At 41.3% G+C, this 16479-nt stretch overlaps 1 protein-coding gene across 1 annotated transcript; it reads left to right on the plus strand.

The window, feature by feature from the left end:
• The first annotated feature begins 6237 nt into the window (after positions 1-6237).
• Positions 6238-16479, plus strand: LOC141754766 (CMP-N-acetylneuraminate-beta-galactosamide-alpha-2,3-sialyltransferase 1-like). Its single transcript, XM_074614033.1, has 7 exons — positions 6238-6361; positions 10029-10309; positions 10922-11118; positions 11256-11423; positions 13711-13756; positions 13841-13960; positions 15311-16479. Exons 2-7 carry the CDS (start codon positions 10061-10063, stop codon positions 15482-15484), a joined length of 954 nt encoding a protein of 317 aa, XP_074470134.1. The 5' UTR covers positions 6238-6361; positions 10029-10060; the 3' UTR covers positions 15485-16479.

The following is a 16479-nucleotide window of genomic DNA, read 5'->3' on the forward strand; positions in this document are numbered from 1 at the left end:
AAGCTCTGTACAAAACAGCAAATAGTACGGAAAATCGAGTTCCTTAATAACTCCATGATTTCTTTCAGAATAGGCAAAAACAATCCAACAATACAATCTATATTTTACCTTCCTGAGTGTCTGAGTGTGACCTTCTCTGTCAACACTTCCAGACCAGACTCCCCCAGGTGGCCAAGATGACCCCCTTTTAAACTAATAGCCCCTCCCCTGGGCGTATTCTTTACACAGAAAAATAACAATTAACATCATCTTTCATCATAGAAGATATCCCTAGTCCCTTCAACCCAGGCATATCCCACATATAAATGATATACCTCTGTCTAAACTTTCCCCCCCCAACCAAAACAAGTTAATTTGCAACATAATCACAATTTCAAATAATAAACATATTTAAACTGATCACATGATCTCCAAAACGCGCGAGGGCACCCTTTATAACGGGGGGACTTGTTACGGCCCTGTTTGCTCGTCAATCCCACTTCTGACAAAGGTGGGACAGGCAGCGTTTCAGCAACTGGTGAGTGTGAATAATGTTTGTGTAAATATATGCGTATAGGAAACAGCAGAACAATCAAGTGTGCACCTTTGGTCGCACTACTGATAAACAGTTTAGGGGAGAGAGATATGTCGCGATGTGTTTAACTACGGAGTGAATCAGGAAGGGAGCGGAGAAATGTTTGGCGTGTGTGTGTGTGTGTGTGCCTGCGGCGCAGCGGAGAAATGTTGGTGTGTGTGGCCTGAGGTGATGTGTGTGCGCTGCCCACAGTCAGTGACGGCTACTCCGTCACATCATCCCCCTCCTCCCGGAGGTTGGCGATGTGCGGCAACCTGGAAAGGTAATCTGCCACCACATTGGCCTTGCCGGATCGATGTCGGATGGAGAACTTGAAGGGCTGCAGTGAGAGGTACCATCGAGTCAGGCGGCTATTGTGATCCTTCATGGTGTTTATCCAGGTGAGAGCCCGATGGTCAGTTTCCAGGTCAAACTCTCGTCCAAGCAAGTAGTAACGTAGGCTATCCAGTGCCCACTTGATGGCCAGGCCCTCTTTTTCCACAGTGGAATACCTGGTCTCACGTGGCTGCATCTTGCGGCTGAGGTACAAAATCGGGTGTTCGTCCCCAGGGTCCCCTTGGGCCAGGACTGCTCCAAGGCCGACTGCCGATGCGTCCACCTGTACCAGAAATCTTTTGTTGAAGTCTGGACTCTTGAGGACGGGAGAAGAACACAGGTGTTTTTTCAAGGTGCTGAAGGCTGTTTCACAGTCATCTGACCAAGTTACTGGGTTCCTGTGTTCGTTGCGGGTCAAAGCTGTGAGTGGGGCTGCAATGGTCGCGAACTGTGGCACGAATCGCCTGTACCACCCAATCAATCCCAGGAAGGACCGTACCTCCTTCTTGGTCCGTGGTCGAGGGCAGTTCTGGATAGCTTCCACCTTATCCACTTGTGGCCGTACCTCCCCTCGTCCCAACTGGTAACCAAGGTACTGTGTCTCCTCTCGCGCCCACTCACACTTGGAAAGGTTGAGTGTCAGCCCAGCCTTCTGGATCCTTCCCAGAACAAGTGATAGATGTTGGACATGCTCTACCCAGGTGTTGCTGAAGATCACCACATCATCCAGGTATGCAGCGCTGCAGTTGTCACAACCCTGGAGTACTCTGTTCATCAGTCTCTGGAAGGTGGCTGGTGCTCCGTGTAGTCCAAATGGCATCACTGTAAACTGGTAGAGTCCAGCTGGGGTTCGGAACGCCGTGTAGGGTCTGCTTGTCTCCTCCAGTGGCACCTGCCAATATCCCTTGCAGAGATCAAGGGTGGTGATGTACTTTGCAGCTCCGATCTTCTCCAGCAAGTCCTCGATTCTTGGCATGGGATAGGCGTCAAACTCTGAGATGGCATTGATCTTCCTGAAATCAATGCATATTCGGAGGGAGCCATCCTTCTTGAAGACGATGACCACCGGACTACACCACTCTGAGTTGGATGGTTCAATCACTCCAAGTTTCAACATCTCCTCCACCTCCTGCTGCAGTCTTCCCACCAGCTGCTGCGGAATACGGTAGGGACGTTGACGAATTGGTCGTCCATCTTTGAGGCAAATGACATGCTCCACTAGCGTTGTCTTCCCTGGGCTGGCAGCAAATAAGGACGGCGTCATCTTGAAGACCTGTAGGAGCCGTGCAACTTGTCCTGGTTCAAGATGTGCCAACACAGGAGCAGCTGGTGTAGTAAGGGTCTCTGGTCCCATCTCCACCTCTTCTTCACTGTCGACCTTCCTTGCCATCAGAACCTCCCCTGGTACCTGGATCAACCGGTCCTTCCACTCTTTCAAGAGATTCACATGGTAGGTCTGCTTGGGTTTCTTCTTGTCTGGGTGATGGACCTCGTAAGTGACCGGACCCATTTTTCGGGTGATGAGGTACGGCCCTTGCCATTTTGCTAGGAGCTTGCTGTTGGATGAAGGGAGAAGCAGCAAAACCTTTTGGCCAGGCTGGAACTCACGGTGCCGGGCCTGTTGGTCATACCAGGTCTTTTGGCTTTTCTGGGCCTCCCGCAGGTTAACCTCTGCCTCCTCCTGGTACCTTGACAGCCGATCCCTCATCTCCAGCACAAACTGCACCACCCCTCTGTCCAGTGTCAGTTTCCACTGGCCTGTTCTCCTGCAGCAAGTCCAGAAGTACAGGTAAGTCCCAACCCAAGAGGGCAGCAACAGGTAACTTTGCAACCACCCCAACAGTCAACAAGTAAGACTGTTCATCAATGGTAACAGTTAATTCAGCTGTGGGATAAGGATGCTTATCCCCATGAACACATAGTATGTCCTCTTGTCTGCTGTAATCCACACTGTTTACAGGCACCAGATCCTGCCGCACCAGCGACATGAAGCTACCACTGTCCAAAAGAGCAGTAACCTGCTGGCCATTAACCGTCAGTTTTGTAGCGTTGTAACCTCATTTCACTATCCTCCACCTCAGGCCGGGGAGCATAGCAAGCGCAGGTGAGTTTAGCTTTGCGTATGGGACACACAGAAGCTTTGTGCCCTGGCTGTTGACAATAAAAACAAACAAAGTCCTTACCGGGTCCTCGTTGGTTTAGGGCCGAGCTGAAGTTACCTGGTGGTTCCTGGCTAAACTCTCTCCTCGTAGGCCGGGGCTGGGGTAACTGAAGTGTAGGTCTGGGGGCTGCACTGTAGGAACGTGCAGCTGGTCCTCCTCTCCGAGCGTTGAGGTACTGTAGCGCCAGCTTGGCAGCGGAGAGTCCCCCCTCTGGTTCATGCTCCTTCACCCAGGTCCTCACTTCAGGGGGGAGTATCCGGAGTAGCTGCTCCAGGATAATGGCCTCACCGACCTCCTCCTTGGTGTGCTGCTCTGGCCGAATCCAGCGTCGATAGAGACCCTTCAGGCGGTGGTAGGTCTCTGTGGGGGTTTCACCAGGTGGTACCACTGTGGACCGGAACCACTGCCGATACGTCTCTGGAGAGATGTCAAACTTGGTCAACAGTGCTCCCTTCAGGTCGTTGTAGCAGTGGGCCCTCTCCTCATCCATCATGGTGTAGGCCTCCAATGCCTTCCCCGACAGCAGTGGAACGAGTCTGCATGCCCACTCATTCTCCGGCCATCTCCATGTTTTGGCAATACGCTCAAAACGTAACAAATAGTTCTCAATATCCTCCCCCATCTGAAACGGGGATAATTTGGGCTCGTTGTAATGTCTCCACCCTGGTCTTGGATGCTCAGGGCTGCTGTTATAGTCTATAGCTGCTGCTATAGGAGAGAACGTCTCTGTTGGTGCATCCCATTGCCCACGCTGGGGTACTGGCGTCGGCAGATCAATTCTTGGACTGCTTGCTGTCACCGTGCTTGGAGTAGGAGCAGCATATCTCAGGCCTCGGATCTCTGCTAACAGGCCCTCCTCCCTCCTATTTTGTGCTGTCATAAATTCTCTCATCATTGTCAGTAGTTCTTCTCCTGGCCCCCCAGTTGATGATGGAGCTGCAGGTGCTATGAGACCTTCTCTGTACCTGCTCCCCTCCTCATCTTCCTCTGAGGACGACGTAGTATGACCTGACGTAGGTTTCTGCATGATGACGCTGCTACATGTACAGTATATTTACTAGGGCTGGGACGATACACCCACCTCCTGATTGGATACTATTATGATACTTGAGTGTTGATTCGATATAAATTGCCATTTTTAAGTATTGCAATTCGATATTACGATTTATTGTCATTTTTGTTCACTTTTTCTACACTACACTACGGGAAATAGTTGAATCATACACTTCTAGGGACTTTTACTTTGAAAAATCTCTAAATGAATCCAGTAAATTTTTTTGATTTTCAGTATGTATGTAGTCAGAGATGTCCTGAAGTCAAATATATCAGTCATTGTCAGGAATTATTTATTAAATTTTTTTTCAGAAACCCAAAAATCAAAGAATAAAGACATTTCCCTTACTAATTAGTGATATTACTTTATTACTTTATTACAACAAACCCACAAACCAACAAACCAACACCGGTAAAAACATGACCTCCTGTTACTCAGACTACAACAATAAAAGCGTTAACTTCCTTCTTCCTCCACAAAGACTCAAATGAAGCAAATTCATACTATATGTCCTTCTACAATACAATTTTGATAAGAAGATGGAGATGGCTTGGACATGTATTAAGGAAACCAACTGATGACATGACAAAAGTGGCATTGCGTTGGACACCAGAGGGAAAACGCAAAAGAGGGAGGCCCAAAACAACCTGGAGGCGAACCATCGTAGGAGAGATGAAGACGAGAGGATACAGCTGGAACAGCATTGAGAAGAAAGCAAACAACAGAGATGAGTGGAGATCCTTAGTCCGTGCCCTATGTGCCACCAGGCGCAACAAGGACTAACGAAGTAAGTAAGGGACGATACACCCATCTCCTGATTCAATACTATCATGATACTTGGGTGCCTATTCGGGCACAGAAGATATTCAAACAGCCACATAGAGAAAGAATTTTCTGAATTTCAAATTTTAAAAAGTAATAGAATTTATTTCTTTTCACAACCGTTTGAAATCTTTTTTTTAATATTTTTCATTGAAGGACTATATGTTAATATAATGACAGAAGAGGGGTAAAATCTGAACTGTTGCGCAGAAAATGATTATAAATATTAATGTCTGGTTGGATCTTGGACTCCTGCGCACAAACCCCACCCCTTCACCACAGATATGCCAATCAAACAACCACTTGATTGATATCTACAGTGCACCAATGAGCATTCACCTAGTTTATCATTACCCTCAGATACTCCGATACCTGTTTACTCTTTATAACTGGAATAGAAGCGGATTCACTCTCTGATCAGGTAGGACAAAAAAAACATGAATGCATTTGAACTTTATATAACTTTTTATATAATAATAATTATTATTATTATTAATATTATTGTTATTATTAATATTGATATTGGTATTAATAACAATACTACTACTAATTATAAAAATAATACTGTTATTATGGATTTTATTATTAATTTAACTGACAGCATAATTTTCATAGATTTTAGGTTTTATTTTGGCTTATAAATAAATGGAAATATTATTACAGTCATCAAGTGAAAATAATAATAATGATGATGTATCATTATTCTTATAATTTTTTATTTTTGAAGACAACAATAACGATAAGAATAAAATGAAAACTTTTGCTTTTTTAAATACTCAATCCTCAACCATGAGAGAATTAATGCAAACTGTTTTTTAATGACAGCTGTATTGGTCTGATATGAAAATGCGTTTATGGAAATTAAGTTTATGGATAGAGCTTCCCTCAATGTACACACAGTGGTTTAAGAAGTATTCAGATCATTCACTTTAAATTCACGTTAAATTAAAATACAAAAAATTCAAAATAAAATGAAATAGACAATGCTTAAAGTCCCACTTTTGTTGAATCCACACTGATAGAAGATGAACTGATGTGGAAATAATTACAAAACGTGAATTGAAATTGTGAATTGGTTTTCAGTGGTGGATCAACATTATTTCAGGGTGGACCTAAACATATGTTTCAATGTTTTTATTTTATTTTTTTCTTCATTTTCTAAAACAATAATTCAAAAGGCTCAAAGGAAAATAATTTGAAAAAAAGAGGCCTATTATACAGAATCAGCATTTCATATACAGTGTGTAGGCTACAAGCTTTTTATATGTTTTTTCCCCCCCCACTCATGCTAAATCCCACAACCCTTCCTACAGGTAGTTCTGCCTACTTATCTGTTGCTATCACACATGTCTTCCAGTCTTCTTCTGGCCTCAGCAGCCTGTTTCTGTGGGGAAATACTGGATTTATCTACAAATTAACTAGATATCTGGTCAGGTAAGAGAAAAAAAAATTACAGACATTTTAACACATTTAAAGTGATGGTGGGTTTAGAATAATTAATGACATTAATTAAGACACAATGTCGTGTTTTCATGGAGCTCCTTAAAATCTGAAGCTCCTCCTATCAGGCTAATTGATCACCACAATATTAAAATTATTCCTCAAATAAAACACAAATCATACGAAGGAAATTATATATTCTTTAACAACTCTTTCTCACACAATGATCTGCCTTTAAAATATTATATATAATTACACAGAAATCTCTCATCTTTAATCATGTGACCGACACCTCATCTGAATGCGCCCTGGTTACTTAACAGCTGATTGCGCTCTGCTCCTGTTTCGATCTGGTGAAGCGCACAGAGGAGCACACAGAGAGAGAGAGAGAGAGAGGTGGGTAGACAACACGTCAATGAAATAAACGTATGGACCTTTGGCGATCTACACTGTTAGGATGAATAATGAACAGGCCATGGCCACGGTATTACCAAAAGTGCGTTTGGCACGCTCCCGACGCACTTCATCGACTTGTGGAGGTATAAAGAGATAAAAGCAAACAATTTGTGCGCAGCCCACATACACACAACATGGTAAAGTCCGTCAGTCTGGCTGATATGAGTGACTCCTATGCTGCTCTCAGGCATAACACTGTGATAAAATATATACAAAATATACACAATTGTATGGAAGTGCCAGCTTTTATGGAAGAAAAATGTGAAAATATATTTTTTTAATTCCCATAAATGTCTGAGAAAACAAACATTTGAGCCACTTTATTTCAAGGTTTTACTGCATTTCATTTTATTTATTCAGTCTTACAGGAAATTAAATTTAATATTCATAATATTTCCTCATTGTCTTCTGTAGAACTTTTTTGTTGTGATTAATTTGGCTGATATGAGTGACTCCTATGCTGCTCTCAGGCATAACACTGATAAAACATATAAAATATATACACAATTGTATGGAGCTATACCAGCTTTTATGGAAGAAAATGTGAAAATATATATTTTTTTTAATTCCCATAAATGTCTGAGTAAACAAACAAACATTTGAGCCACTTTATTTCAAGTTTTTTTCTGCATTTCATTTTATTTATTCAGTCTTACAAGAAATTAATTTTAATATTCATAATGTTTCCTCATTTTCTTTTGTAGAACTTGTTTATTGTGATTAATTTGAATATCAACAGATAGTAGGCTACAATTTACATACCATCTGAGTAAACAAAGTTAACAAAAAACAAATATTCAAATTGTAGGGGGTGAGGTCAAAAAGTGGATTTATGTCTGACTGAATGCCCTAAAGACGGAGACTAGTTTAATAAAGACCAGCAACCTGACGTTTTACTTCCACTGACAGGTGTCAGCAACCTTTACTACCAAAAGAGCCATTTTAGGCAAAAAAAAAAGAAAAAAAAATCTGTCTGGAGCCGCAAAACATTTGATCATTGTGATGAAGGTAACACAGTTTAAAGTCTGCATTTCATTTTATTTATTCATTCTTACAGGGAATTAATTTAAATATTCATTCATAATGTTTCCTCATTGACATCTGTAGAACCGGTTTCCTGATGGTTCTGCTCAGAATAAATATATTTTGGTTAATATTGACATGTTCAGTTCAATATAAACATACAGTATTTGACTACAAGCCAGTAAAACGCCGAATGTATACATTGTGAGTAGTTAAGTGACTATCGACGCCGTAGCTGATATCGCGCCGTTAGCCTTTCCAGCTAACTAGCCAAGCTAACTACCTCTGAAGGACATTCTAGAATGCCCAGAGAGCCTCCAGGTGACCCGGATAAAGCCTGGTAGCTCCTCTGGCAACGAGGGAGAAAGAAGATTTCACCCGTCGGCCTGCCACGGTCAGCTATCAGCCAGCCAGCTTTTTGCACCCCTCTTGTTTATATTCATTAGGGGGATCTATTGGAACTAATATATTTTAATCTTGCATGGAAAAAGGGAGAAATCACAAGTTAAATTTAACAAAACAGTATTCACTTTAACCAAATAGTTATCTGGCAATACATGCCTTACAGTGTTTTTAATGGTAATAAGTGTAAAGTAACTTATTGTTATGTTTAATAGTAAGCTGTTATAACATTGCTGATAAAAAAAAATATTATTTTCCCAGCAGTGTAGAAAGACTCACAAATCGCGAGGTGAAGGCTGTGGCCAAAACTGCAGTTGTCCACTTATTCAGGCTCACAGCTTTGGTTCTGTTAGCTGGACGTTCATATTTTGGATCAAGTGTCTTAATGAGTCTTTTGAATCCGGGCTTTTCAACTACGCTAACGTTGTGATGTAGGTGTTTACAGCGGCCGTGATTTCTTTGCATTTTGCACTTTTTTGTCAAATGGGATTGCTTTGGAAAGTGAGGAAGCCAGAGTCATTTGCCTCTGGGCTGGTTCTGGTTGCTTTGGTCGTGTTCTCTCTACCGTACTCGCTTTGCCGCTTCAGTTCTTTCGCTTTCTCTGGGCTCTGGGGCTCCTTCTCTCTCCACTGCTTCCCTCCATAAACAAAAACACGCCGGCCGAATAAATCACACAGCGAGTCTCATGCCGGGGGGATGGCTGAAAAACATTACGTGACAATTTGTAGTCGATGTTCGCGATATAGTCATTTTATATACCGCGCGTGGGACAAGCCGCGATACATCGACTATATTCGATGTATTGCCCACGCCTAGTTGGAGGTGCAACATTAGCACTCTTTGACACAAACTCTGCTACGCTACTGTGAGTACTCAGCTCTTATTGTTTTGGCTCGGTTAGAGCAAAACGGTCTCAACTGTTTTTGGCCACCACGTTCCCAAGCATCGACCAGGCCTGCAACGGGGGTTGTTTTCATTAATGGTCCTTTTCTGTTTGCCAGCTTGTTTGTGTGTGTGTGAGTGTGTGTGGGCCCACCAGATTATTATTGGTCAAGTAAAAGAAACCATAAGAGTTCATTTCATATTCTTTGGTATTGCTTTATGGTATTTTTGGCTAGACCAAGTACATTAAAGGGTAACATATATGCTAGTGACCTTAGAAGGTTGAAGGAGCATAGAAGATTGTTTTGGGTGAATACTGACTTGTTTATTTCTGTGAAAGGTGTAAGTGCTATTTTCATGGTTTACTATTATTAAGAGTATTGTGAACCTTTTCTATTTTACATATTTTTGATATTATCATTCCCTTTTAGTTAATACATTGTGAGTTAATTGTTGGGGACATAGTTGTTCTGTGATTTTTGTTGTGTATAAACATAACCACAGTGAAGCCACATATAAGAAATAGGGAGGAAATAATGATGGGTTATTAAAATAAAACAACAACAGGAATAAGGGTTTAATTAGAGCCAACCTGGGAAATAATTTTACTAACACAGGGCGCTACCTATATGAAAAGGTGCAGAAAGCGTTACATGAGTAAACACAGTTAACAAAAACAAACATTCAAATTGTAGGAGGTGAGGTCAGAAAGTGGATTTATTTCTGACTTAATGCCCCAAAGACGGAGACTGGTTTTAGTTTAATAAAGACCACCAACCTGAAGTTTTAGTTCCACTATGACTACAATGGTAATAAACTGTCATTTGTTTTGATGTAAGCTTGTTCATGACAGGTTTACACATCCAACTGTGTATTTCACCACATACTATCTCCACAGATTGGATCTGATCCTCACTCAAGACCAGAAAAATGTGTTCCAGAAAAACCCGGGTCGTCATGTCCCTGCTGTGTCTCACTGCCATCGGGGTGTTTTCTAGATCTTCATGGATTTTATCAGTGTACCGTGATTCCTTCCCCCCTCGCAACTCAAGTCTTTGTGCATGTGACAAATGTTTAATGGAGTATGATCCGTGGTTTAGTGAGCTCATGGGTGCATCTCCTGAGCCCTTTTTATCACTGAGAAACAACATCACAGAGGAGACCTTTAACTGGTGGAAGGTAAATCAGTCAACTTTTTAAATCTTTAAATACTGTGTTATAATAATTATGATTATTTATTTTATAGGACTGTGGATATACAAGCCATTGTCATGATACGTACATAAAACAAAGCGGCGTTTGCTGACCACTTTCACACCCCACTCCCTCACCACTTAGCTTCATTCCAGATGGCCGTGTCGCTGTAAAAATATCGTTGGCTTGCTTTCCTCACGTCCGTTTGTCTTCTCGTGCACTGACTCGTTTAAGCTGAGCAGCCAATCAGAGTGATTTCTCTCAGCGACGGGTTCCAACATGCTGAATCGGCCGAAAAGCCTCCGACACGGGCAGACTGGAGCCGACGGTGCGGGACACCGCAAAAACTAAGCCGACCGTCGCTCACCAATGGCCCCAAACTTTGGTGTGTCAGGGCCTGGTGGGTGGGTGGGTCCAACAAACGCAAAGCTTTCATCCAGGAGATCGCTGTTCGTGAGCTGGCCGATGCTGCGCGGTGATTGGCCCTGTCTGTGTTTGAGGGGCCGTAATTTGCGGAGGGTATATGACCAAAACTTCTGCAAGACAGGGTTTCACTGTAAATGTTGAAGATAATCTGTTTTTTTTTATGTGTGTCAGCGCATACAGTATGAAAGACGCAGCTTCAGTTTCTACAATGCAACAGTGGAGAAGGTGTTCCAGATGTTCCCACACAGTCTTAATCTGATAGAGTCCAACCCCGACCGCTGCAGGACTTGTGCTGTGGTTGGGAACTCTGGGAATCTGAATGGATCCCGCTATGGACCTCTCATAGATTTCCACGATGTCGTCATAAGGTTCGGTGAATCATAAAGCTCCAGTCTTCAGTGAGCAACATTTATATTCTGTATTTCCTTGTTATGTGAGCTTCTTTCACCATATAATAGTTCTTTAACTACATGATATACTAATGTTAATCCTCTGCACCATTTAGGATCAACCGTGGCCGTATCAAAGGCTATGAAAAAGATGTTGGGACCAGAACAACACATCGTGTGATGTATCCAAACAGTGCTACTAATTTGGACAACACCACCTATCTTTTGCTGTTTCCATTCAAGATAAATGACTTACAGTGGCTCCTCAAGTCCTTCGCTCCAAGGTAGGTGTGAGATATACAGTAACTGTACAAACAAAGAAAATAATCTGTATTTTTTTTCTGTACTGAGATGTAATTTGATTACAAGACTTTATGATTTTGAACCAAGCAACTACTGTAAGAGGAAGTTGTGTAGTTGGCTGTGTGTAAGAGGAATTTGAAGAATAACATCAGGAAACACATAACAATGGGCACATGCACATTACATTTAACCAATTTGCATTCGCAAATATGTTTTGAAGGAAACGTAATGCCTGCCAGATGGCATATCTTTATTACCATGACGTAAATATTCATATTAAACATATCTGCAAGCTGTTGCTGCCTTTGCAAAGTGTTTACACTGACCTTATCTGCCACACATTCAGTGTCTACATATTTCATTTGTTTTCTCTACAATATCCGCTGCTAGCAACTAAAGCATGACCGACATTTTTACGGTTATGTTAAGGTAACAGAAAACACTTAGTTAAAGTTAGGGAATGATCTGTGTCAAAAAGATCTTTGGCTACACAATAAAAAAGTGAATACTGATTTGAAGCATGAGACAGGATGCATTTGCTTTTCATTATTTTCTGTAACTAGAACCACAATCTTTCTCTAGTTTTAACACGTTGAAGTTAAAACGGGTGTCAAACTCATTTTAGTTCATGGGCCACATAATTTGATTTCAAGTGGACTGGACCAGTAAAACCATTGCATAATTACCAATAAATAATAATAAGTGGAAAGAAAAACAAATACATTCTGAAAACGTTTACAATTAATGAACAATCCATTTACAATATAGACGATGAAAGGCCTGAAATCTCTCGGGTACGACTAAAAAACGGATTGTTTCCTCAAACCTGCCAACAATTCATTTATCTTTGATGTTCTAAGTTATCCTTGCAAATTCTTGTATTTTCTGCCATGATGAGTCTGATAGTGGCGGCAAATATTGTATTCCTTGAGCACTGGAAGGTGCTGTGAACACACCAAGCACACTGGTTCCCCATTTACCTCGGTGAAGAAATAAGAACTGATCCATTTTTCTTGGAAAACCCGATATTGTTCACTGTTCTCCTTTTTGACAAAGACATTTTTTCACCAGTGGCTCCTGCATGGCTTTCGCTTGACAGTGTTGTATCACAAGCCTGTGCGTGCAACCCGATATCAAAGCCTGTAATACACCCGCCTGTCCACCAGAGAACAGCGTGTCAGTGTTACGTTTTGACTCGCAGAGACGTGAATATACACACCTGTATGAACGTGCAGTACGAGCAGGGGGCAACAAAGCTACTGACTTAGGATCAGGCAAGAAAACCACTAAGTTAGGTTGAGGGAAAACGGCATTGTAGGGGTTTAAAATTAGTATGTAAAGTAAGTAAAACACAACGTAAACGTCAGTACGGGAAACACGTGACAAACATCTTGTGACAAGTCATTACAAAAAACGTGACAAACGTCACTAACGTAACTTGCAAAACAAAACACAAGCCTCCCGCTTGAATGTCCTGTGTTTGTTTGACCCGCCCACCTTAAGTGGTCTTTTCCACTTTATATACTACATAATTAGCTCTGAAGTTTCACTTCCGTCACTACACAACACGTGACAAACATCAGAACAAAACACTGCACCTTCATGCGGGCGTGTAATATTCACGTCGCAGCGACACGAAACATGACACGAAACATGACACTGCCACGCTTTCTTCCGGTGGACAGGCAGGCTCTTGCACGCTTTGCCGTGAGACTGGGCTGGTAAGCATGCGGGATCTTTAATAGTGTGTCCAGCATAGGGCCTGCTACTCTTATTAGGACAGCCCCATTGAAAATTTTGAATTAATGACTTCTCTGCCGTTTTCACGCTTTGCAACGTCATCCAGTGGGCCGGATTGGACCCCTTCGGCTAGCTGGTTCTGGTCCTCAGGCCATATGTTTGACACCCCTGGTTTAAAGGGATACTTTGCAGATTTTCAACCAGCTCTGTGTGTTGGAGTTCTGGGCGCTGGTAACCCAAAAAAACAGCCAAACACCATTCATCTGCACACACTGGGATGACACAGAGCTGGTTGAAAATCAGCAAAGTTTCCCTTTTAAGTAGTCTAATTCTAACAAGACATGGAATAAACCCTGGTCTACAGTGTCCCTAGCCATTGACTTCCTATTGATTGTGCAGTAGAGGGATGTCACACTTCCTGAATAGGAAGAAACTTCATGAGTTTGAATGTAATCCAGACATGAATTACATTTCCTCAAAGACGTATTTTGAAGGGTAGACTCTAACACTTCATGTTTCCTCCAACAGAGAAAAAAAAGCTGCAGACTCAGGATTCATAGCCAACAAGGATTTGGTGAGTTTTATGTATTATACAGTTCACTGGAATAAAATGGTTCATAAATGTTAGTTTAAAGTTTTAATTTTTACTCCTGAACAGGTGGTGATCCTCAGTCCAGCGTTCATGAAATACGTTCATTATGTTTGGCTCAAAAGGAAGGGCAGTTATCCATCCACTGGCTTCATGACTTTGATTCTCAGCATGCACATGTGTGATGAGGTACGTTCACTGGTAATCATTCACTATTTTTAAGTAAATCATTTTTAATTAGGTGAATGTTAAACAAAATAATGCTGCCACTCAAAACTGGTGCTCATGTTCCTGCTTCAACAAATGGTCAAACTGGACCATTTGGACCACAGTGGAACAGTTCTCCACTTGCACATTACTTGTACTTGACGTAGTCAGTCAATCTGATAATCACATTTTGAACATTTATGCGGGTTGCACATGTAGGAAAACATTGAAACATAGTAAAGAATAGTCCCAGTTCACTTCCATTTGTCCACAACTGGTCCGTGAGTTGAATAAGGAGCTTTGCACACATGCTTGTACTATAGAGAAGAACTGCAAGATGAGCATTAGTAGTTGGAAAAAGATACAAACTGGGCTGAAGGGAGAAAGTTCTGCACTGAATAAAGAGAATTGTTAACCAACTTTAAAAAAAACGAAGATGAAATGTTGTCCTTCTTGATGTCCAGAGGATTATTCTTGCTGATCCCCCCCCCCCCAAATTTTCCTCTAGCACCAACATAAGGCTGCCATTTTTGTTTCCATGCCTCCACACTGGCGAAAGCTGTGACCAGAGGCATTATGTTTTAGGATTGTCCGTCCGTCCGTCCATCCGTCCGTCCCATTCTTGTGAACGCAATATCTCCAAAACGCCTAGAGGGAATTTCTTTAGATTTGGCACAAACATCCACTTGGTCTAAAGGATGAACAGATTAGAATTTGGAGGTCAAAGGTCATTTTGCCCTCGCGTCCGTCCCATTCTCTCGATATCTCAGGATCGCCTTGACTGAGTGTCTTCAAATTTGGCACAAATGGCCCAAAAAAGGATTTTGGCCATAACTCAAGAATTCATATGCTAATTATGACATTTTCATACAAATGTCTAACAGGATAAAATGATGAAGAGATGACATTTTGGACAGGCATGGATGTAAACTGTAACTTGACTGGTTGGCGGAGGCAAACAACCACAAGGCGGTAATTCTAGTTTTAGTGACATATTACTTCAACTATTGAATGGATTGCCATTGACTTTGGTACGGATATGCATGGTGCTCGCCCTAATGCCACTAATGGCTGTAGATTCTGAGTCTTGTTCTTTGAGTTAAGCTGTCAGGTTTCAGCACCTCAGAATCAAATAGAAAATGCATCCACCTTGAGTCCCATTTTTAATTGACAATCAACAAGGACAAATTCACTGTAGATGAAAAATTAACATATTATACTGCGGATAGCTACATTCTCTAAATCTAGATATGCAAATTATTAAATGGTAACAATCTTACCCCAAATTAAATCCATGAAATTAAGTATATTACTGTGTTTGTGTTTCCACAGATCAGCGTGTTTGGGTTTGGAGCAGACAGATATGGAAACTGGAACCATTACTATGAAATATTGAAAAACATGAGGAAAAACTGGAAAACTGGAAATCATAATGGAAATCACGAGTATAAAATCATTAGTAAACTATATCAGCAACAGAAAATTACTTTTTTCAAAGGATGGTAATCTTTGTTTCTCTCTCTATTGTGACCATGTTTGTCCAAAAAATGCGACAAAATATTCTCACATGTAAATTAAATACCCCCAAATATTCTTGTTAGAATCTATTCACAGCGCCCATCCAAGACTCATTATACTATCATCATCTTTTCATTTAAAAAAATACAGTAAATGCAAAATGAAATGTTCTTTTTGATTGGTTTATTGATTGATTGCTGGGTTTTTTTTCCGTAATTGATTCTTTAGGTTGTAAATGTTGAGGTCCATTTGCTTCTATTCGACCTCCTCACCTTCATTGAGTCTCAGAGTTGTGGCTATAATATATAATGTTAGTAAAAAATATAATAATAATTTGTTAAAGTAAAAGTCTTTTAAGATACATATTGAAATATAACTGGGGTTTAATTAACAAACTAGTCCGACATATACATACTCAGACATGCTGACCACTCTCCTTTGAGTGTGGACTTGTATGGACGTTGATCATCGCTGTGTTTTTCTTGTTTGTCAGTTGTTGTCTTTCAACTTAAAGGGGACATATCACACAAAACTCACTCTTTCAGTACTTGTGCTCCCACATTTGGGTATTGTAGTCCCTACCAACCCACAAACTGTGAAATAAGACAACCCAGTTAGTTTATTGTGGGCTTCCTAGATCAGAAAACATGTGATTCAACAAACCATTCAGATTTGGCGCCCCTTCCTATGTCACATGCAGGCTCATTATAATATAGAGGGTCTCTTAAAGAGACAGGTGCTAAACTGGAGCGTTTCAGACAGAGGGTGAATACAGACAGACAGTATGATAAAAAAGAATGTGTTTTTTTAACATTAAAGCATGTAAACATGTTCTAGTAGAAACCCCAAATACAAGTATGAACCTGGAAGTGAGCATGATATGTCCCCCTTAAGATATTGTGTGGTCTACAGAATTGTGGAAAAATGATTTGTATTGTGTCACATCAATGCATAAATACATCACAGAGGTTGCACTGCTTGAA

The sequence above is a fragment of the Sebastes fasciatus genome, chromosome 17 (genome assembly GCF_043250625.1).
Source record: "Sebastes fasciatus isolate fSebFas1 chromosome 17, fSebFas1.pri, whole genome shotgun sequence".
NCBI classification, from domain to species: domain Eukaryota; kingdom Metazoa; phylum Chordata; class Actinopteri; order Perciformes; family Sebastidae; genus Sebastes; species Sebastes fasciatus.